Below are 23,803 nucleotides of genomic sequence, written 5' to 3'. Positions count from 1 at the left end.
CGACAATCTACGCCGATGAATTCCCTCAGTCCCTGCGGCAAAGCTAACCGGCACGCTTCCTTGGTCCCTGGAATCAGACCGAGTTCCGAGCGAGAGCGTCCGACGCTGAGTTGGGGTGGGTGGGGAGGTGGGGGTGGGGGGGGTTTACCCACCTGCCGGATGCCCTCGCCGACGTATTCGATCACCATCTCGTCCGCCGCGATCGGCTCCAAGGCGAAGAGGCCCCAGTCGTGGATGTCGCTCTTGGTGAACTTGAGCTTCTTCTTGCGGAACTGGAGACACAGACGGGAGCGCGCACACACACACAAAGGGTCATACGGAGACCTTGCTTAAATTCCTCTGTGTCTCATGAGCGCCTAACATCTCCGACTGCTTGCTACGGTCTAGCCAAGGAGACCCCCCTCAGTGGATTTTCTGTTTGCACTTAGTCACATATTCACTTTAAGATGTTTTCTTGTTCATGTTTTTTTTGTTGCGGTTGCACCCGAATCAAGAGCCGAATGGCTCACAGGGCTACACCTAATAAATACACTTGAACTTGAGTGACAGCCGTCTCTGTGCGGCACGAGGTGTATGCAGGAATGGCCTGCAAGTAGGCCGAAGTCAGCCATATAGATATTCCCACATATATGCGTACAGGAACATGCGTACACACGCAAAGGTAAAGATCTCCCGCACAGCCTTTAAGAGACTGTTGGAGCAGCAAGCGCTGTTAGAGAGCTCCTATAAAGGCTTGCATGGCACACGAGGGATGGGGTGGCCAGCACCATGCCTGATCGTCCCCTTCGTCTCTCCAGTGATGATGTTTACGCATCACCCCAGATTCTCATTTCAAGCCGAGTCTACCTAGGGGAGGCCCAGGATTAGTTCAGGTCATCTCTGCCATCGTAATTGGCCGTGAGCGAGAATCCGAACTCGGGTCGCCGGGTTCGTAGCGCAGCATGCTCACGGACACACGCGCACGGACAGGCGTCGTCCTGTAATCGTGAGCGGTGCGCACCTTGAGCTGGTTGAACTTGAAGAGGTCGCTGTCAGCCGGACCCCCACTGCCGAACGACGCCAACAGCCTCCTCTGCTCCGAGCGCCGCTCCGAGCCGGCGCGCGTCGACAGAGACGGCTGTGCCGGGATGCTCATGCCCTGCGAGCGAGACGACCGACAGAACGACGCCAGGATGAGGCCGGCCGGAAGCACAACAACATCTCACCGTGGTCAGGATGGAACCACAACAAAATGACGTCGGGGTCAGGCCGGCTCGCGAGTTTGTTAATCCACCAGTGAGGGTCCACGGGACCAGGACGGTCTCAGTGGCAAAGCGTGCCCCTGCATGCGGAACGAGCAGAGTGAAACTATCAACTATATACAGGGTCCATACTCTTTGATTCTTTCGGTAAAGCGTCCGTCTGCCTCAGCAGCAGACCATGCTTTCCCACCTGATGACGGACGCTTGTGTTGCCCCCGAAACGTCGTGATTTATTTTATTTTCTACCTACGTGACTTTACCGAAAGAACCAAAGAGTATGGATTCCTGAAGTCACGAAAGCTTCAAATCAAGATATACAGGGTGTTTCAAAAAGATGGACCTTATTTCAAAGCAGTATATTTCACGATGGCAACATCTTACAATTACACAAAAAGTTACAAACGGTTTAATGAGTTATCCAGTTTTACTAAACATTTGATAAATGCTCTATGTGCCCTCCACCTGCTGTACGGACAACATCGAGACGATAGTTGAATTCGTCCCAAACGTCTCTCTTCTCACGTTTTCCTCCGAGGTGCGTGGTCGCCCCGTGCTCTTCCCCTGACATCAACAGCAGCCTGCTTCCTCAAATTGTCGGTACCAACGACGAATGCTCTTTGACATCGGCGGATCAATGACAAATCGCCGTTGAAACACACGCTGCACCTCAATTACGAATTCGGTCTTGCTGAACTGCAGAACGCAAAACGCCCCTTGTGTTGCGGGGTCACCATCTTGCGAATAACTGAGGCTAGGGGCTGTTTGTGCACTGGGAGAGGCATCGAGCGGTAATCATTTGAAACTCTATGCCCCGCCCTTTCAAGTGGTAAGAGTTTCATTCATGGGCGGTTCGTGGTTGCAGATATAGCGATCTCAAATCGGTCCACCTTTTTGAAACACCCTCTATATTAAAAAATTACCGAGTAAGACCCACTGAGCTGTATAGCTCTTTTTCAGAAGTGACCTGGCCACAACTGATAGCTCAATAAAGTGGCTTATCGTCTGAAAATGTATTGCAGCCAAATACTCCAAAAGCACGTTGATTATAAATGTGGGGGGAAAAACTGGAGGACCCGGTGAAAAATCCACGCGAAAAAAGCGTGAGAGAGACACGCAAAGTCCAAATATACAGCGGGCGTAAAGGTCAGGATCGTCCTGCATACGAGGCCAAGTGGTTAACATCTCGCCACCGCGTCGCCCGCCGGTGAGGACCCCAGGTACGAGGACGGTCTCATTAGCAAAGCGCGGGCCGTGCGCGCGCAACGAGCGAAGCGCGCACGGGGGACGGGCGGTCGTGGGGGGTCACCTGCGTGTCGGCCGGAAGCTGCTCGTCCAGCGCGACGAGTCGCTCGGCCAGGTAGTGCGCCTTCTCCTTCATGCTGATCTTGTAGTAGCCCTCGCTGCGGGCAGAACCCGTCGCGTGCTCGCGCAGCCCGTCGCTCGCCACCTTCTTGCGGTGCCCGCGCCCGCCGGGGCGCTCGGCACGCGGGATGTGCGTGTGTGCGGCGCCGTCAAGGAGCGCAGCGGGGCGAATTGTGCGTGCGTGGTGGTCACCGCGCACCCACGTGTTTGCGTTGACCCATAACAACCTGTGGTTTTTCCCTTGACCTCGTCAAATGTCTCTTCGGTTAGTTGTGCAATGCTGCTCAAAGACCATGTACTCATTCTCTACAATATTGATGACTTTGTTTAGTTGTTGCTGTACTCACGTTTGTGTGTCCGTGCATCAATGTGTTCATGTGTTTGCATTTGGTGGTGTTGGTGTATTTGTGTGTTTGTGTTAGTGTGCCCGTGTGAGTGGTAGTGTAGCGGTTAGCGAGCTGTACTACGAGCCCGGTAACACGAGTTCGATTCCAGCTCACGGCCAACATTAGTGACGATTATTAGAACCGGTCCTGGGCCTCCCCTAGGTCGATTCAGCCTCATATGAGGACCTGGTGCTGTGTGTAAAACATGGCCACAAGGAAGATAAAGCTCGCCGGGCGTGGTGCTGGCCACCCTCGTGTGCAGTGCCGGCCTTCATAGGTGCTCGCTAACAGCACTTGCCTCAACAGACTGTTAAAGCTATACGGAGGATCTTTATATTTGTGTGATCGTGCATTGGGGTGGGGGAGGTGGGGAACGGTGGTACAGTGGTTAGTGCTGTGAACCTGATAACCCAAATCCGATTTCCAGCCACGGCCATCGTGAGTAGCAAGCGATTCCTGAACTGGCCACAGACCCCCCCCCCCTATAAGGTGTCTGGCCATGCCAGCCTTAATAGGTGCACGCTGGCGGCACTTACGTACATTCAAGGCTAAAGAAGTGACCTCTGCTTCAGCCGTCTGTACGCAGGCGTGTCGCGGCGTGTACGCGTGCGGGTGCGTGCGCGCGACGCCATCACGGGAAGGATATGAGGGTGAGGGACCCAGTGGGTGTCGTTGAGCCACTCCATGCTGTTGTCCTGCGTCAGGAGGCTCGCGTAGGTCGTGCGCAGGTACTCCACGTCCTCCGCGTCGATGCCCATGTCCCAGATGTCGTAGAGGATCGCCATCTCCTCGAACTGGCTGCGGGGGCGGAACTGGAAGTCGGGTGGCGAGGGCGGCGGCGTGGGGATGCGCGCCGCCAGGCCCTCCGACGGCCGCAGGCCGCGCCGCCGGCCCTTCCGACCCATCTTGGGCCGCGTGGCCGCCGTCGCCTCCGCGAGGAGGCCCTCGGCCAGCGCCGTCTCGACGCCGCCCCTGTCGCTGCCGCTGCTGACGCCGCCGCCGCCGCCGCAAACGCCGACGGGCGTGAGCGCGTCGGGGACGGGGACGGCGGCGACGGCGGCGGCGATCGGTGTGACGCCCGGCTGCGGCGTGGACGTTCTCACGTCCACCTTGGGAGCTTCTGAGTGGGGCGGCTCCTGAGCGAGGGGTTTTGGCAGGAAGGCCTCAGGCAGGACCTCGGATTTGATCGTCTCGGAGAGCCGGTCTTCACTCTCCTCCTCCTTCAACTCCTCTTCTTTCAGCACCTTCTTTGTCACGATGTCATCTTTCGGTAACTCTTCCTTCACCGTCCTCTTTATGACAGCGTCGTCTGCTAAAACCTCATCTTTCAGTGCCTTTATCAAGACCTCCTCTTTCAAAACCTCCTCCTGAACTGTCCTCTTTTTAACGTTGTCTTTCAAGGCCTCCTGCTTCAGTGGCTTCTTTCTCATTACCTCCTCTTTCAACACCTCATCCTTCACCGTCCTCTTGTTGATGAGGTCGTCATTTTTGGTGACATCCACGTCGTCTTTCAACACCTCTTCTTTTGGAACCTTCCTCTTCAAAACCTCTTCTTTCAACTCCTCTTCTTCCACCGACACCAGCTCCTCTTTCAGGTCGTGCACCTTCTCAACGAGCTTGGCTTGAACAACCATTTCCTCGGCCGCGCCCGAACGCCTCAAGTCCTCCGCGTCATGAGTCCTGGAATCCCGCACCGCCTCCTCGGCAGGCGACGCCGCCGAAGCGTCGCCCTCCACCTCGTCACGCGGCGGCGACATCTCCTCGTCCGGCGGAGTGAGCCTCGACTCGGTCTCGATCGAGGTCCCTATCGGTCGAGACTCCGAGTCCCGGGCTACGAGCTCCCCGCCGTCCCAAGAGGACCGCGTCGTCTTCTCGGCGGACGAGGGGGGCCCCGGGAGGAGGGGAGACGAGGCGGCGGCTTCGCTCGTGACGCACGGCGCGGGCACCGTCTCCACGGGAACAACTCCCCTGCGCTTCGATCTCAACTTGGTCTCTGCCGGCTTGGGGCTCTCTGTGAACGAGGCCGCTCGCAGGCGCAGCTCGCCGACGACGCGACGATCCTCCTCCCGTTCCTCCTCCTCCGCCTCCTCCGTCTCCTCCGTGGTCTCCTCCGGCGCCTCCACTTCTCGCTTGCACACGACCTCCACTTCCATCTTCTCCGCCGCCGGGCGCCCGAGCTCTCCGTCCTCCCGCTCGTCCTCCGACGGCCGTGTCGCTCCGTCGGCCCGCGACTCCCGCGCGCCCTTCTGCGTGATCTCAGCGAGCAGCTCGGCGGCGACGTCGGCGGCGGTGCCGGAGTCGGCCTTGTACCGCAGGTTTTTGCCGAGCTCCGCCTGCAAGGCCGACTGCTGCGCCGAGAGCTTCAGCGTCACCACCTTCTCCGTCCGGTCTGCGTCCACGTAGCGGAACTGCTTGAGCTTCTCCCAGTCCCTCGAGTGCAGCATCACCACGGGCCGCAGCTTGATCTTGTCCGACGTCGACCTCTTCGATTCCTCGCAAACGTCGGCGACTTTGGCCTCGGACCTCGGCTTGCAGATGTCATCGGGGGTCACGGCGGGGGACGAGGCTCGCGGCGAAGCGACGTCGTCCTTCGTCTCGGACCGATCCCTCTCGTCCACCGGCGGCTCGGGCGAGGGACGACTCTCCTCCAGCGCTTCGTCCTCCGACAGGAAGGAGAGTATGGCCGACACGGCCCCGTTGTGCTCCGGGACGTCGTCGTCCGATGAGATGTCGCACTCGATCTCGCCCCTCCTGAAGAGACTCTCGGTCCTCTTCTGGCCGCTCGACGTCTCCTTGCCGTCCAGCCGGGGCAAGGAGGTGTCCATCGCAGTGTCGTCGTCCTTGCCGACAAAGGTTCGCGAATTCTGAAACGAAGGAAACTCCTTGCCGGGCAGCGGCCCAACGTCGGCCGATGCGAGGACGCGCCGCTGGCTCTCGCCGTCACCGGCGGCCGGGCTGCGCGGCAAAGCCTCGGCAAATGGCGACACGAAGCCCATGTCCCTGCCGGGCGTCACGGGGATGTTCGGCGACCGCGGAGGGAGCAACGTCGACCCCGACAGGGACCCCAGGAGCGACGCGGGAGTGACGGAGTCCGACAGCGACGTCCGCGCCGTCGGAGATACCCTCTGCGGCACGGCAAAGCCGTGCGGCGCCGTCGGTGGCGGCCTCTGCGCCGCAATCCTCCACGCGACGACGCCGCCGCCGCAGGAGTCCGCGTCCGACGAGGAGAGCCGCGGCCCCCGCGACTCGGGGAAGTCGACGTCGGAGAACGTCGACTGCGGCGGCGGGTCCCTGCCGGGCGTCCGAGGCACGTCCCCCTCCTCCTCGTCATCGCACTCGGCCGTCTCCAGGTCGCTCTCGTCCGAGCGCGGCGGGGCGCCCGGTGGCGTGGCCGGCCCCACGCCGAGCGGTGCAACCGGCCGGCCCGGCGGAGCGGCCGCAACGGCAAGCGGCAGCGGCGATGCCGCCACGGGGGAACCCGGCTCACTCTTGTGCTCGCAGAACGCCGGCACGTCTGCAACAGTATCGGCACGTGATGTTAGTCTATGGGTTTTGATAATTATCTATGGGTCCAATATCAGTCTACGGGTCCTATGTTATTCTATGGGTTCTGTTCGTATGACTTCAACGTTAGTTAAGTCCTATATTAATCTAAGGGTTCTACAGCAGTCCATGGGCGCTTTGTTAGTCTATGGAGCCAATTGAATTCTACAGAGCGCACGTTTTGGATCCCAAATCCCAACCAAACTTTGACCTGCATGCCCGAAGCTGCCTCGGCACGACCACCGATCTCACCGACGCCAAACGCACAGGCCGACGAGACTGCCAGCGACGACATGGCCAGCACCAGCCTGCTGGCGGGGGTGGGGGGGGGGGCGGTGAACACTTCACGGGTAGGCGGGGACGGCGGAGCGACAGGGGGCAACCCATACCTGCCGTCGGCACCTCGTCGCCCTCGTCGTCGGCGTCGAACGTGTAGTCCTCGTCGTCGCGCGCCAGCGCCGCCGCCACGGCACCAGCGCTCGCCCGCGCTCTCGTCTCGCGCCGAGCGCTCTCCTCCTCCTCCTCCGACTCGGACTCGGACGATTCGGACGACGAAGAGCTGCTCTCGTACTCCGAGGAGGACGAGGAGGAGGAGGACGACGAGGAGGAGGACGACGACGAGGAGGACGAGGAGGACGAGGAGATGGACAACGAGGCCTTGTCCGCGGGGCGGGCGTCCGATGGAGACACGCGACTCGCCGTCTCCAGCTCAGACTCCGGCTCCGATTCCGACTGCGTCTCCGAGCCAGAACGCGACTCCGACGGCGACTCCGAGCCGGATGCGGAGGTCGACTCCGTGCCGGACTTTGAGGAGACCTCGCTGGCCGTCTGAGCGCCTGTGGAATGAGTCAATAGGAAAGAAAAGCGTTAAGGGCGGTTTTTGTATTTGTGTTGAACCGAGCGGCCCCGAGGAATGCCCGATCCCCTTTGCAGGATCATGTCCCGGTTCAAAACGTGCATACATTACGCAGTCTAAACTCGATTTTGCGAATCGACTGTTGGAATCGTGTCTGTGGTCCGGCCGGCCTCGTTACCATCCGATTCCATCTTCACGTCGACTGCTCGGGCCTTCTTCTCCACGTCAGAGCGTTCCTCTTCCACCACCTCCGCCAATTCCACCGCTGCCTCTTCCGTCTCTTCCACATCATCATCTTCTTCCTCCTCCTCCTCCTCATCCTCCTCCTCTTCCTCGTCCTCCTCCTCCTCCACTGACATCTCTTGCTCCTGGGAAAAAAGGGCGGAATAGAATCAGTGTAAAGTGAAGCTTCATCTGAAAAGGGTTGTTGTTTTTTGACCCAAAGTCCGATGACGGCATCGGGTCATCTGATGAAATGTTCTTTCTCCATGAACTTCTATTCTGTGCCATGCACTATCCTCATATCTCATTCCACCACATCCTTTCATCTCTCCCCCGGTCTCCAACCGTATTCTGCTAACACAATTTAATTCATCGCAGCAATGATCGACGGATCGATCGACTATTTCCATGGCGTGGAGCGCCCTTCGCGTGTGACGACGGCGACGCAGGGTGGATCGCCGTTTGGATGGGGCGACTACATGGTGGATCCCCACCTTCTTCTCCTCCTCCTCCTCCTCCCCTTCGCTGTCGAGCTCCAGCGGCCGGGCCACCCTGTGCTTCCGCACGCGTCCAACCGGCTGCCCCTCGGCCTCCGAGGCGTCGCTCATCCTCTCCTCTGCTCACGCACACACACGCGCGCAGACACACACGCGCGCAGACACACACGCACACAAAAGCACACGCACAAAGGTGGTCGTCCATTGTGCTATTGGCAGTGGTGGAGATGTGCCGGCATGCAACGGTTTAAGGCCACGCTGATGCTAGAATACAGGCGAAGTATAATGAAATATTATTGGTGGAAACCTTCATCGTCTTCCTCCTCCAGCTCGCACGAGGGGCTCACGCGCGCCCTCTTCTGCTCCGACACGGCAGCTGGCTCCGGGGGCTCTTTCCGTTTCACCTGGGGACATAGGAAGACGGGAAGGAACCGTTCGGTGGTCACTGACGATGCTGCTGTCAAGTTATAATAAAAATGTTGTGGAAATGGAGCAGCACAACGTGATTAGAACGACTGATGAGAGACGGAAGATTAACGCTGGAGGGGAGACCGGCAGAAGGGAAGAGAATCGGAGGAAGACAGGGGAAGGGAAGGCAGGAGCGAGACGGCACCACAGAGAGAGAGTTTGGAGGCCGCTATTGTACAGCAGCAGCTGAGGAAAGAAAGTAACGGAAGAGAGCGAGGTGGGTGGGGGGGGAGGCCTTCGCCCAGCAGTGTGAAGTTACAGGAGGCCGACAACAACGTCGGCTCCAAGCGACGTCACGAGGGCGAGTCATCCCTTTGGCCTGGGACTGAGAGTCACCTTGAAGGAGGGCAACCTCAGCGCGCCGCGCAGGCCCATGCCGAAGCCAAGGCCGTCGACGCCCAGCACCGAGCCCTTCCCCCAGCTCTCGAAGGGCGAGGGCCCGCACAGCAACGCCGAGATGGGCTCCGCCGCCGCTTTGCCCGGCTCGTCGCTCTTTCCGCCAGCGTCCTCCGGTTTGACGACCTCCTCCGACTTGCCGGCCTCCTCCTCCTTGCAGGGCGTCTGCACGGCGGACACAGGAGAGAAAAGAACGAGCGGTTGGATCTCAGCACTGTTGGGACACGAGCGCGACACTCGCTTTGACATTGTCTTTACGGGTGCGTCCAGTATTTAATTAGCTAAATATATTGAATGAACGGTTGACAAATAAGAGATTAATGTGTTGATTTGCGTGGGCAAGATTTCTTTAGTAATCTTCTGTTTACACCACAAGAGGTTTGGCCAATTCAATTAATGAGTCGCGCGATTCATAACGGAGTTGAGTTTGGCCAAGTTACAATTATTAAGTTGCGACCGAAAAATTTCATTATGAACCAAATGGCATATTGGCTGTGAAAACCCACATTGTCAAGTTAACCGACTGCTGTGAGGAGGATATTTTAAGTTAATTAACAAGCGTTCGTCTTCAGGTCGGAGGAAATCAGAGAACCTGTAACCCCCCCCCCCAAGCATAAGGGGATAACAGTGCTGTGGTCCGTGTGAGACAAACTAAACTATTTTCATTTTACTAGGTAAGGCCCACGGAGCTGACGAGGATGACGACGGTGACGAACCTGAAAAGACTCCCCATCCCGGCGAGCGACATTCAAGCACCTCACCTTGAAATTCCTCTCCTGCTTTTCCCACCAGTGGTCAAAGGTCTTGAAGGCGAGACCCTCCACCATTCGCTTCCTCACGTCCCGGATCATGATGTTCTTCAGCTCGGTCATCACGGCCTCCAGCACGCCATCGATCGTTGCCTGGTGGGGGTCGTCCTTCTTCTTGGGGGGCGGCCTGTACCCGGGCGGGGGAACCGCCGGGTTGAACGTCACCGGCGGCAGCGGCAGCGGCAGCGGCAGAGGAAGCGGCAGCTTGGGGTAGAGCTGCGCCGACGGGAAGGGCGGCCCGGCGCCGCCAGACATCGGCGGCCCCTGCAAGTGACCCATGCCGCCCATGCCGACGCCGCCGGGACCGCCGGGACCGCCGGCGCCGCCGGCGTGAGAAGGCCTGGGAAGCGGGTACGGGTAAGGGTAGGGAGCCTGGGGCGCGGGCTGGCCCGGCGCGGGCTGGCCCGGCATCCCCGCCGAGTTGGCCGAGTAGCGCTGCATCATGTGTATGCGGCTCAGCATCTGCGTCTGCATCTGGAAGGACATGGGCGCCCCCGGCGCGGTGCTGCGGAACCAGTGCCGCACCAGCTCCGCCTGGTTGGGCATGCCGTAGTGGAAGTGGGGCAGCAGCGGCGGCATGGCCGAGTGGGGCGGGGGCAGCGGCGGGGGCAGCGGGGGCATGGGCAGCCCCGGGGGGGGCGGCAGCGGAGGCCTCAGGACGGAGGACGGCGGCGGCGGAGGCGGCGGCGGCGGCGGAGGCGGCAGAGGGGGCGGCACCAGCGTTGGCAGAGGAGGGGGCGGCGGAACGCAGGGAGGGGGCGGAAGGGGTGGCATGGAAAAGGGGGGCGGGATGGAGGGGGGGAATCCCGGCGGGGGCTGGTGGGGGGGCGGGGGGATCGGCGGGGGGGGCAGGTTGATGGGGGGCGGCCCCGTGGGGGGGATGGACGTTGGTAGGGGGTGGGCCACCGAGGTGGGTACGGGCGAGTTCACTTCGATGGGTGCGGAGATGGACGAGGACTGCCCCGTCTCATTGTCTGAGATGTCCATGTCGTCGTCCGACAGCTCTTTGGGAGGTGGAGGCTGCGGAAATCAACAAGAACACAAGGCCAATTAAACACCAAACATTTTACAACGTGAACAATGGTCATGAGAAATAAAATAAAAAATGCCACTGCCAGGCTCCTGACTCGCACCTGACACTCAGATCCCTCTACTGGCTCCCAATCCAATCGCAGATAAATGTAGAGATCACACTCACGATCTTCCAACATCCACCATTAACTCGCTCTGCCCTCTCGTCTCTCGTGTCACTCTACTCCCCTGCACGCCCTCTACTACCGCTCCCGTCCCCTCTCCCTCCGCATCCCGCCACTCCCTCGGCTCCAGTAACCGCCGCGCACAAACCGACACGACCCACCGACCCTCGTGCCACAGGCGAGCGTCGCCGCCTCCCGTCGCGGAGCGTTACCTCGCTGGGCACCTCGACCATCTCCACGTCTGCCCCCCTGCTGTCCTCGGCGTCCACGATGGGCGTGGCGCACTCCGACGGCAGCCTGCCCTCGCCGTCCGACCTAGCTGGCAGGGGCGGCGGCCTGCTCGGCGTGGAGGGGCGGCTGTCGGGCTTGGCGCCACCGAGGCTCTTGCTGGGCGTCGCCGGGCAGCTGTCCTGCTTCGGCGTCTGCGGCCAAACGTCCTGTTTGGGCGTCTGGGTCCTGCTGCTCGGCCGCGACGAAGACGACGTCGTCGTCGTCGGCGTCGTCGGCGGCGGCTGCTGAGGTTGCTGCTGCTGCTGCTGCTGCTCGGCCCTGGGCGTGTGGGCGCCGCCGCTCTCGGAGCTGAACGAGAGGCGCGTGTCCGGGCTGAACACGTCCGGCTTCGAGGGCCTCAGCTCGCTGTCCTTGCGCAGCGTCGACACCATCGCTTCCACGCCCTTGAGGATCGTTGAGCTCTGCGGGAAAAGCGGCGGCGCGGCGCTTAGTCAGTGTCGTTTCATTCGTTTGGTTGGCGCGACGAGTGAGGGCAACGACACGATTTCGGACGTACGTTGCAGACACTTTAAAGAAGACATGGGCGATCGTTAGTGTAATTGTGACCTGTACTTTTAACTTGGGCAAAGTCAGGGGTTCATTTCTCACTGAATACTTTTCGGGTCGCTGGACTGGAGTAGATGGCTCGTAATTGGTAGCCACAGCCATAGTGAGAGAAAAACTGGATGTGGCGTCCCAGGTGCTGAAATATTTTCTGGGCAGACCAGGCGGAAATTAAGCACTAGGCATAAAACGTCAGCCAATTAGAACTTAGAGGTCGCCAAACTAAAAATAAACCATACAAATATAGGTTCGACAAATGGGACAAAAAGTATTGATTCTTATATTAAATCACAACAATTCATTAAATCGCCTAAATGTGAATAAGTATATCTATGAATGCTTTTTGTGTTTAGTTTGTTGTGTTTCCGCCGCACCTCCGATTAGCACGATTGGCTACATACGGTGCGAAAGAATTTCAATTCACAATACCATAGATGTGAGTAACGATTCAAATGACACAGTGAAAAATAAAAAAACCATACAGGATCGATTCTATCAATCAAATCACAACCCGTGCCCAAATCGCGACAATTCATCGAAATCGCTTTTCAGCAGCGGGGGAGAAGTTACGAATTGATCCATCCTCACCGAGCTCCTCTCGTCGCGACTGTCATACACCTCATCACCAATGTCCGACTCGTCGGAGAAAGCCAACGGTGTCGGCGAGATCTCCTCCAGCTCAAAGCCGTAGATGGTGGAGATGGGGGTGGGCGGTGTGGGCGGGGACGGAGGCCTCCTCCGTCCGCGCGTCGCCTCCCTCTCGCCGCTGGGGACGTTGTCGTCCATGAGGAAGGTGGGGAACTTCGCCCTCTGCTCCTTGAGCAGCATCTCAATGCGCGAGTCGAGGCTGCACGGCTGCGCCGAGCCGGGGGGACTCTCGCCGGGCAGGCTCGAGGAGGGGGGCGGCGTGGAGGAGGCGGAGGGCACGGGCGACGGCGTGCGGCGGGAAGTCTTCTCGGCAAGAGAGAGAAAGAGCGACACAAACCGGCGCCGAATCAAATCACGCGGGTGCGTTTGGTATTGGCGCCATTCTTACGATGCAGAACCATCACGGCGGGGCTCAGGTCCGCAGCAGTTTCATGGCAGGGGGCGAGGTTTGCGACGTGGCTTTACCCGGTTGGCTCAATTGCACAAGTAGTTTTTCAATTTAGCAATTTTCGACAGTGACACCTGCGAGTTCCCACACAGCGTTAATGTTGCATCAACACTCATTTATACCAATGCTTTCTTCGTATTGCACAACATAACAGACGGACGGCCAGAGCTAATGCATTCATGCTTTCTACATTAATTGCAAAAAAAACAGATATATTCATTTTAATCATAGCTCTCTAGGGGAAGGTGGGAATTGTTTGAATGGAATAGACTGTAAACTTGTAAAGGTGTCATCGAGGTGGGTCTAAGATGAGCACCTTTAGACAATTCTACAGACGCAAACCGCCATCACTCCTCACCTTCACTCCGCTCTCCCTAGAGAGCGACGGCGAGTCAGCTGCCACCGCTGCCTTGGCCGTCACAAACGAGCCATCACTCCCTTCCCCGTGCCGGGGCGCTCCCTCGCCGGGGGGCGACTTTGGCCGCTCCGGCTCGCCGTACGCTCCCGTCCACGGCGCGGAAGGCGGCGGAGCGGCCGTGGCGGTCACCGCCGCTGCCGCCGGCACCGCCGGGGTTGTCGCCGACGAGCCCGAGTATCCTGCGTAGGTTGTCGTCGTCGGCGGGGGAGGCAGCGGGGGGGGCGGATGATTGGGGAACCCGCCGGGGCGGCCGTGGTGGGCCGACCCGTGGAACGCCGACGGCGACGGCAGCAGTGGCTGTTGCCACGCCGTCGTCTCGGGCGGCGCCGCGAACGACTTGTGTTCGAGGCCCTGGCCGGCGTACCCCTCCGCCGGGAAGAACCGCTGAGTCGCGCCGGTTGAGGTGCGCCGCCCGCCCTCCTTCGCCGTCGTCGGGAGGTAGGCCGCCTCGTGAAGAGGGGCGGCCGACGACGAGGAGGAACAAGAGGCGGTGGGCGTCTGCGGCGGCTCGAGAGAGACCGGGGTGCCGGCGCTGTGCATCGAGCCGTACGATAGCGAGTCGACGGAGCCCGGCGTGCCGTGCTGCGTCGCCGACGACAGCGGCGTCGGCGGCAGTACCGAGGAGGAGGCCGGGGTATCGCGCAGACCGCTCGAGTAGGCCGTGTCGGTGGAGTAGGGCGTGTCGGCCGACGCCAGGCTCGCCGACGCAGCGCTCTGGTAGCAGCCGTTCTCGCTCAACGTCCGGCGGCGCGGGTCACAGGGCTGAGATGGCAGCGGAGGCAGCAGCGGCACGCACAAACATCAAGGACTTACTGTCGTGAGCTCACAGTGTAGACCGGGTGAAATGGGTTTCAAGAAAGAAATGTCTTTATCCCAATTGTGCTATGAGCATTATGCACCCCTTCGTGCTAGACAACGACCCAGGTAAACAAATATCAGAGCTACCAGCGAGACCTCAAGTGGCCTGTGGTCCATACAGTAGGGGCAGCACTTTCCCACCAGTCCTGTCGCTGAGAGTAATGTTTCACACATGATTGGTCAAAATTAAGAATGTTATTTACACTGCTGGAATTTAGAAAATTTAAGTGCACAACCAAATTTAACGTGGTGGCTATTTTTTTTGCTTGGTCATTGGTGGTTGGGCTGAGACCATCGACTCACTGCGCTTGAGAACCTGGGGTTTTACCGGTGTCTGTCTGAATTTGAACTTGGGATTTCAGCAGCGCCAGCTCAGCGCTATGACCTCCAAGGCCTCTGGTCACCGTAAAACAAGTTTAGAGAAGAGGGAATTACAACAACGACAACAACAACAACACGAACAGTAAATACAGGAGAGCCAACCTCACCTGGCACGTGTCGGCGGGCCCCTCCTCCGTGAGCTTCTCCACCGGCAGCGTCTGCGGCGTGAATTTCCCGCTGAGCAGGAGATCGTAAAGCTTCCCCCGCATCTCCCCTGGGCAGAAGAACAACAAAACGGTGGCGGTCACTCGCCGCTGTCACAGGTGGGCCATCGCGGGATGGTCAGTCACAGTTGTCACAGCTGGGCAAAAAACGATGGGGCTCATCTCCTGTTTACAGGCCTGAGCCAGTGGTGGAAATTCCGAATTCCTTTGGCGTGGGGTGGGACTCTTCGTATGACGACCACTATTGACTTCCCCAGCATGTGGTTCCCAATGTTATCGACCCCGGACGGATGATGATGATAGGCCGAGTTAAACCCCAATGAGGATCTGAACTGGCAACTTTACGATTACGAGCCTCTCGCTCTACCGCTGGGCCACCTGACCTGAGATCATACGTGCACACTGAAAACCGCACAGCTGATTGCACACCTCATTCAAACACACAAACACTCACACAGGCAGTTATTCAGAAGCACACACTCCCGCACTCTCACTCATTCATTCCGAGTGCAACGGGGCTCGCCGAATAATGCGTAAACACCGGCGCATCTCCACAGCACCCCACAGCAATTGCACGCTCGTGTGTTAGCATCACAGACAACTTCGCCCGGCGCAAAATGCTGCGGCGAGGAAAGCAATTTTAACTTTTCAACTTAACCATCGGCCCCAAAGTTCGTTATTAACCAAAACCGTACGAATTAAAAGTACATCCAAACTCGTTGGTCAGGTAGGGGAAGGGGGAGTTAACTGAGGGGCCGATTTTCCGGCCAACAGCACAGTTGTTCTCAGATTACACGACATTGTCTGGGGTCCGCTGATGTCTGTTTGTCGCGGGTAACCCAAGTTGGGAGACGCACACGCTGCGTCCGTGTCGCCATGCTAATTTACGCAAACGAGGCAAACACTCGCTGTGTCTGCGTGTCCCCAGCAAACTTGGCGCTCACCACACATCAACCCATTACTTTGCCGTATTAGCCTTCACAGGTGTTCGCTAACGCACGTATGTATGTTGAACATCATTCGCACCGTATGGAGCCAACCGAGCTAATTTCCCCAACAGTCTGTTAAGACTTAAGGCTGCATTTAATTAGCCTTGACTTGTGGGCGGTGTGGGGAACGGTGACGTAGCGTAATTCGCTGCGCTACGAACCCAATGACCTGACATCGATTATTGGCACCGCGGCCAACTTTAGTGGTACGGCGGCGTGACCGAGCAGCGGCGCGTTCGCCGCTTGTTTGTCGCAGAGGTTCACGGTTCGAATCCGGCGGCCGCCCTGGTTATTACGAAGAGCACAACAACCGGAACGATTGTTGCGTCTGCTTCACAGTTGACACTCGAGACGCCCCTGATGTCATTCGCAAGAGCGGGCCATTGTGTGCCGGCGTGAAGATCCAAATTTGCCAAGTCCGAAAATGACGTCGCAAGTTACTCGATTGAGATTACACAGCAGTAATCATCGCCCCCAACTGGCAGACTAATGCCCCGGGCAACTCTTGCAGGTGAGACTCTATCGTCGTCCCTTGGGTTCTCACCTGGTTCAACAAAACAAACTTAAAACTTCGAGTGGCAAGCGTCATCTGAATAGGTGCTGGACCTCCCCCAGGGCGACTCAGCTTTACATGAACAGCTGGTGCGGTGATTTAAGGGCCCTTGTTACGCGCAATCGACATGTCCGTTCCTATCCTCATCATTATTATTGAACATCAGTACTTGGGAGACAAAGGCGGCTGTGGAATGGTATTGGCCACATCGGCCTTCCTAATGTGCCACATGCTTGCCAACAGTACTTGCCCTGACAGCCTATGACGCTAAACATTTGCGTGTGAGAGAAATGTATGAGCACAGCAAGCGCCTCCTGTCTCAACCGGCACGCGATGCTAAAAAGGGAAATAATTTGGCAACTGCCAACCTCTCTTCCCTCCGGCCCGTGCATTCTAACATTTCGCCAGAGTATGCCGGTGATTAAGGGTGTGACGATGCATAGATTCACCAATTAATATTGGTTCTTGAGCTCACCACATATGTATCAAATCACACTGCGTAAGGAGTTCTTCGATTCACACATACGGAGTGTATTGCAGGTGATTGAAAATCCTGTAATTATTTGAGATGGATTCAGACTTTCAAATTACCTGACAACCCTGGTAAATTTTACAGCGAACTTTGGGTGAGAGGAATTTGTGGATCCCTAGCCAGGGTGAAAAATATCACCGCCCTCCGACCCCGGCGATTCAATCAATCGTCACGATTCAAGGCTGCGAGTAAATTCAATCAACGTTTTTGTTGACGCTGCGGTGAATGGAGCAGCGCCTCCCGTGGATGGAGGGATGACGCTAACCAATTGAAAGTGACAATACAATCGATCGAAAACAATGGATCCTCGCGAGAAACAATGGATACGTGTAGCATCCCTTGGTGATGCGTCGTTACGTGCCCGGGCACACATACCATTAAGGAAGGGTGCCAGCTAATTTTACACGCTCCTAGTACAAAACACACACCAGTTTCCAGGCCGCCACATATCTAGGTTTGCGTCTCGAGGAAAGGATAAGGCTACTTAAAAAAAAGTCCCGTTAATCTCATTGGCAGTCCAGGACCGCGCAGCGGCCAGGAGATCACAGTATGGCAACGGATTCTAGAATCTATCCGTGCGGAGTTTTGAGTGCGAGGTGGCCTGTTGTGGACAAATGGAGAAATTGTGTCGTGGAATTGACCGGCCTGTGTGCTACAAACATCGGCGTCCGTGAGGATTAAAGAGCGCAAGCTCCTCATCAAGCTGGAAAGCTCTTACACACAGGAGTGGCTATCAGCGAGGTCATAAACTCCGTCCCCATTTCTACTTTCCGATACATGCATTCAGAAAATTGCACGTGCAAAGATCGATGTGTTTTGATTCGAGTATGTCGATGTTCTTGACTGTTATAAAGTTGAGTAGATTTCGGTAGGAGGCATCATGGCTCCTACCCAGGTCCATATGGTGTAAAGCCGTTCAATACGGGCACAAATAATGTTTTGTCTATTTGTTTGTGTTTCTCCCTTGTGATGGGACTTTGTAGGACGAACGTTGAGATTTACAAGGGCTCGAGGTGACCAATAAGGTCTGAATTGGTCTGTAATAAGGTAGGCGCTGATAAGGGGTTGACAGGTATGCATCATGTCTAGAAGGGATGATAGTGGCCTAGTGTTTGGTTGAGTGTGTGTTTAAGTATGTGTGTTGGAGTGCGTGTATTTAAGCATCTTTGAGTGTGAGTTCGTTGAAGTGAGTGTGTTTGATTGAGTGTGAGTGTGTGAGTGAGTGAGGGTGTGCGTCTTTGATTGAATGTGCATGGAGGTGAGTGTATGTTTGCACACGTTTCAATGAGTAAATTTTAGTGAATGCATATTTGAGTGAATGACAGTGTTTGATTTTGTGCACACGTGGGAGTGAATGTATATTTCAGTGTTTGTGTTTGAGTGTGTGTATAGACACATTTTTTGTTTGTGGGGAGTGGTTGTACAGCGGTTAGTGCGTTGCGCTACGAACCCGATGACCTGAGTTTGATTCCCGCTCACGGCCAACACCAATGGCCATTATCTGCACCAGTCCTGGGCCTCCTTCTCAGTATGTATGTATGTTGAACTTATTTCACACCGTACATAGCTAACCACGCTTATCGGAAGTACGGGGAAGGACAACCTGGTGTGCTGTATAAACATCATGGTTCTGTCCACACCTCGTGCGCTGTGCTAGCCTTCCTAGGTGCACACTAACGGCAGTTGTCAGTTGCCACAACATTCTGAAAAGGCTATAAGGGAATCCATTGTCGATGACTTTTATGCATCACATTCTAGTCACCACGATCCAGCAAGTGAAAGGGACTATCTCTCATTCATTCCTCCACTGCACGCTGCAGCATACCACACCGCCCCCCAGAGGTGGGACAAAGTCATTGTTATGCAAGTCCAAGTCGAGTCGCAAGTCATCAAATTCATGACTCGAGTCTGACTCGAGTCCAAGTCACATGACTCGAGTCCACATCTCATAGGTGGGACAAAGTCATTGTTATGCAAGTCCAAGTCGAGTCGCAAGTCATCAAATTCATGACTCGAGTCTGACTCGAGTCCAAGTCACATGACTCGAGTCCACATCTCATAGGTGGGACAAAGTCATTGTTATGCAAGTCCAAGTCGAGTCGCAAGTCATCAAATTCATGACTCGAGTCTGACTCGAGTCCAAGTCACATGACTCGAGTCCACACCTCAGAGGTGGGACAAAGTCATTGTTATGCAAGTCCAAGTCGAGTCGCAAGTCATCAAATTCATGACTCGAGTCTGACTCGAGTCCAAGTCACATGACTCGAGTCCACACCTCTGCCGCCCCCTCACCTCCGTTGTCTAGCAGCACGTGCATGAGGTTTCCCATCACAGACGTGTTGTGCAGTTTCTCCACAGCTTCCTTGGCCGCCTTCACCGTGGTGAAGATCACCTTGGCCAGGCCCATGTGCTTCCTCGTCTTGGGATGGTGCAGGATCTCCATGGCGTCGATGTCGCCAAACTTCTTGCACATGTCCGTTAGGAAGTGCTCCTTGATGTTGTCGTTGAGCTTCGCGAAGGTCACCTCCTTCGGCGGGATCGGGCCCACGTAATACTCATCAATCTGCCGGGAGAGGGTCATTGGATTGGGAGGGGGGGGGGCATTAGCGGAGAAAAGAACGAGTGAAACCAGCCATCAGCTCATGATTTCATATAAGTGTCATATTAATTAGGTGTGTAACGATTTGCGACTAATTCCGAAATTAGAATCGAGACACGACAGGTGGATGGAATCACCATTCACAACTACCCCTCCAATGCTATTGTCACAACTCAGGATAGCAAATCTTTTCAACAATTACTTTCTTTTAAACAGTGCAGTGAATGTAACAGCCCACTGCTGGCTTGCAGGGGTGACATGCAGGCATTGCGTACAGCGCGCGTACGATTCGCGAACCACTGTACGTACGACGAACTGTGGTGTCGCCCACGTCACAACAAGCCTTGTCGCAGGCCTCACCTTGAACTTGGGCAGTGGCAACTCGGCCTCCACGATTCGCGTCCATCGCCGGGAAGCGCGCGGGTCATGCACGGACGTGACGGGCGGCAGTCCGGGATTCTGTAAGATGCACGGGTGGAGGGTGGTGGTGGGGGCCATGGCAGTGGCGAGGGGTCAGGGCAAGGTCATGGCACACGAAGGGGGCATCGCAAAGGGGGGAGGGCCAGCGAAGGAGCGGGACACGGCGAGGCTGCGGTGAAAACACTCGCAGGTGAAATGGCTTCAATCAGCGCGCTGTCGGGGGAAGGAGCTAAAAAGGATAATGAAATTGCCCTATTGCTCTACGCGAGCTCCCGTAGGCCAATGTGTGCGCTGTGAAACCCAGGGTGGAGGGCAGACAGGAGGCTGTGGTGTTTAGTTGTTGTGATTCGGGTTTTTGTCTTGGCGGTGTGGTGTTGTGTGTGGTTTGCCTGGTGGAGGGCTGGGGTGCTGCTTTAGACAGCACCCAGTCACCGATTACACAGAGAATAGCTCTAAGGTTTACCTGATGTGAGAATGCTCAAAACACTGTTAGGGAGCACCATAAGCGCTCAGATGTGTGGTGTGGCCTCCCCGTTGCCTACGCTTACACACTGTAACAGGTACTCGTGTTAAAGTTGAGTAGACCTAGGCAGGAGGCCCAGGAACGGATGTGATAACACTTCGCCACTGAAGTCAGCGGTGTATCAAACTCAGGTTTCTGGGTTCGCTGTTCCACCACTCCCCGGCACCATGAACACAGAAAAAACACACACACACACACTTAAATATACACTCACAAACCCATACACTCAAGGTTCTCACTAACTCGAATACACATTCACACACTCAGGCACTCATTCACTCGCATTTAAACACACACACTCTCACAGACGTAAATATATACCCACTCGATCACACTCAATTAGACACTCACTCTTGCTTTCAAACACCAAAACGCAGAAACTAATTTTACCTTGCACTCAAACTCACAGACTCATTCACTCACTCTTAACACGGTCGCGCACACACACACAAAGTCACACAGCTTCAAGCAGTCACACACAGACACAGTCTCAAAGTTACACATAAACAGTGACAAATACTGCCGGAAAAAGTCACACACACACACATGGATCGTTCCACGCACCATTATACACAGAGAATCATACACAAAGCCCCACACACACAATCATTCACACTCATTCACTCACCCAATCTAACTCACACACCCAATTCACGCACTTAGTCATCCAGACACTCACACAAACACAGCAACACACATCCTCACACTCAATGACACTCACTCACTCCCATCTCTCACACGTATGACACCAAGTCATTCAGACACTCAAACATACTGACACACTCACACTCATTCAGATATTCAACCGCTACACTCATTCAGACACTCACTACAACACTGACACACTGTCACACTCCAATTAGAAAACATGTAACACTAAGTGATTCAAAAACTCACTCAATCGTACTCACAGTCAGGCAGACGAAGAAAAATACAAAGATCAAGTGCTGTAAGCGAGCACCCGAGTTTGATTCCCGCTAACGGCCAAAATCGGTCCTGGGCCCTCCCCTAGGTCGACTCAACCTCAATTGAGTATCTTGCGCGTTGTGCAAACATCGTCACTGGGGAGACAAAGGTGGTCGGGCGTGGTGCTGCCAACCCACCCCCATACGTAGCTTTCCGGCCTTCATAGGTGCCACTCGCTAACACCACTTGCTCAGTTTAACACGTAGGCTTTCGCGACCAATATTATTCATAATAAACGTGTTTGGGTTAGATCGCATTATTTATAAATGTGTCGTAACCCTCCACCACCCGACACGGCCAATCAGTAAAAAAGTGTAACGTTGACAAAAGATAAATAGTTCACTATTTCTAAACCCAAAAACGTTGATTATGAACCACTTGCTCAGACAGTCAGCCAAGACACTCACTCGCTCACACACGTCACCTGCGGTTGGAAGCTCTGCCCATCGTATCGGTAGAGCTTGTGCTGGCCTTTCTTCAGCGCTGGGTCCACCAGCAGCTTGTAGCTCCTCCAGTGCTGCTTCTTCGCTCCTCCGCTTGCAGCGCTTCCTCCTCCAGGGATCACCCCGTTGACGGAGCCTGCAGCAGGAGTGACAGTCGCGTTTTAGGGGGCAGCAGGGGTACCGCCAGCAGCAGAGGTAGCAGCAATTCCAGGGGTATCAACAGAGGTCATCAGCACCAGGAGTATCAGTAGCAGCAGTAGCAGCAGTGGCAGGGGCTAGTGGCAGCAGGTGTATCAGCAGCAGGAGTAGCAACAGTAGACGTAGCAGCAGCTAGAGTATCAGCAACAGCAGGGTGACTGGCAGCGGCAGCAGTAGCAAGCTGCAACAGCAGCAGTGTTCGTGGCAGCAGCAGTAGCAGCAGCTGCAACAGCAGCAGTGTTCGTGGCAGCAGCAGTATCAGCAGCAGCAGTAGCAAGCTGCAACAGCAGAAGTGTTCGTGGCAGCAGTAGCAGCAAGCTGCAACAGCAGAAGTGTTCGTGGCAGCAGTAGCAGCAGCAGCAGCAAGCTGCAACAGCAGAAGTGTTCGTGGCAGCAGCAGCAGCAAGCTGCAACAGCAGCAAGCTGCAACAGCAGCAGTGTTCGTGGCAGCAGCAGCAGCAAGCTGCAACAGCAGCAGTGTTCGTGGCAGCAGCAGTAGCAGCAGCAGCAGCAGGGTTCGTGGCAGTAGCAGCAGAAAGCTGCAACAGCAGCAGTGTTCGTGGCAGCAGCAGTAGCAGCAGCAGCAGGCTTCGTGGCAGCAGCAGCAGCAGTAGCAGAAAGCTGCAACAGCAGCAGTGTTCGTGGCAGCAGCAGCAAGCTGCAACAGCAGCAGTGTTCGTGGCAGCAGCAGCAGCAAGCTGCAACAGCAGCAGTGTTCGTGGCAGCAGTAGCAGCAGCAGGGACTGCAGCAGTAACGGTGGTAGAAGGAGCGGCAGCAGCGGCGGGGGGTTTCGGCGAGGTGAGCGCCGTCAGGAGCAGCGCTGCTGCTATTGTTACTGCCGATGCTGCTACTGCTGCTAGTATACAGCGAAAGGACGTCAGTAGCATCCCTACGACCACGATCTTACAAACCTACGTGGGTCGTTCTCCAGCAGCCAGACACTGCACCGTGTGGAAGGCGAGCGAGCGAGCGCGTACAAGTGAGCGCGAACACATAGACTCACGTCGCATACTCGTCCAACATGTTTGCCCGTCCCCCAAACAAACAACTTGGTGTATAACGCACACGTGCACAGGGTGCAATGCGCTCATACGTAGGCGCATACCCATGCCATGTGTTGTATTGTGTACAGTGCGTACAGTGCATCACGGTGCCCAGAACTTGCATACGGAACATATACAACGTGCGCTGGTGGTGCTACGCTTATACCACGCTGTGCTGCACGCGTGCACTGTACTACTGTACACACACGTGGAATGTGCGTGCTTACTGTGCGTGCAGTATCGGTGGTGTGCGAACGGGCAGGACGTACACGCCTGTGCTGTACGCACACATGTTGACTTTACACACGTGTAGCCGTGCGTAGAAAAAACGAAGTGGGCTTCCTGTAAAAGTGGCGGACATCATGGGTGTACTTTGTGGCATGCTTCGTGCGTACACGTGCGCAGTCTGGAACACACGTGGGCTGTATGACACACTTGTACAGTACTAAAACAGATGTGCTGCGCGTGGATTACACACACACAATGCGTGTTCTACACGTGCCATTCAGTACAAATGTGTTACGTAGTGTGTACACGTGTGCGAATACGCGTGTTCTGTAAGCAAAACGTGTACAGCATTCACACACGTGTACTTCAAGTAGAATGCACACACGTACAATACAGTGATGAAGACATTGTCCATGTATTATGTTGTTAGTGTGTGCATACATTGTGTATACACGTGTAGATACAGTACACACATGTACTGCTATGTAGACATTAAACTAAATACACTCCCCGTGCAAGTGGAGTACAAAGTCTATGTTGTAGCACGTGTGCACCTACAGTGTATACACGTGCAGTGTGTA

The 23,803-nt window shown here is 56.0% G+C and overlaps 1 protein-coding gene across 1 annotated transcript in view; it reads right to left on the bottom strand.

Moving 5' to 3' along the window:
* Positions 1-23,803, bottom strand: part of LOC144945453 (histone-lysine N-methyltransferase SETD1B-like) — a 31,891-nt gene that overhangs the window by 5,692 nt on the left and 2,396 nt on the right. The window contains exons 2-19 of the mRNA XM_078873969.1: positions 21,734-21,888; positions 19,761-19,859; positions 19,094-19,364; positions 14,671-14,777; positions 13,265-14,086; positions 12,399-12,761; positions 11,189-11,668; positions 10,631-10,800; positions 9,733-10,543; positions 8,912-9,136; positions 8,415-8,511; positions 8,105-8,226; positions 7,567-7,756; positions 6,922-7,368; positions 3,551-6,503; positions 2,548-2,830; positions 1,001-1,138; positions 153-272 (exon numbers count right to left, since the gene is read on the bottom strand). Coding sequence (XP_078730095.1) covers positions 153-272; positions 1,001-1,138; positions 2,548-2,830; positions 3,551-6,503; positions 6,922-7,368; positions 7,567-7,756; positions 8,105-8,226; positions 8,415-8,511; positions 8,912-9,136; positions 9,733-10,543; positions 10,631-10,800; positions 11,189-11,668; positions 12,399-12,761; positions 13,265-14,086; positions 14,671-14,777; positions 19,094-19,364; positions 19,761-19,859; positions 21,734-21,888 — 7,853 coding nt within the window. The remainder of the gene's footprint in view (positions 1-152; positions 273-1,000; positions 1,139-2,547; positions 2,831-3,550; positions 6,504-6,921; positions 7,369-7,566; positions 7,757-8,104; positions 8,227-8,414; positions 8,512-8,911; positions 9,137-9,732; positions 10,544-10,630; positions 10,801-11,188; positions 11,669-12,398; positions 12,762-13,264; positions 14,087-14,670; positions 14,778-19,093; positions 19,365-19,760; positions 19,860-21,733; positions 21,889-23,803) is intronic.

The sequence above is a fragment of the Lampetra fluviatilis genome, chromosome 37 (assembly GCF_964198595.1).
Source record: "Lampetra fluviatilis chromosome 37, kcLamFluv1.1, whole genome shotgun sequence".
Classification (NCBI taxonomy): Eukaryota; Metazoa; Chordata; class Hyperoartia; order Petromyzontiformes; family Petromyzontidae; genus Lampetra; species Lampetra fluviatilis.
The sequence above is the reverse complement of the archived record's forward strand: the minus strand, read 5'-3'. Positions and strand labels throughout refer to the sequence as shown.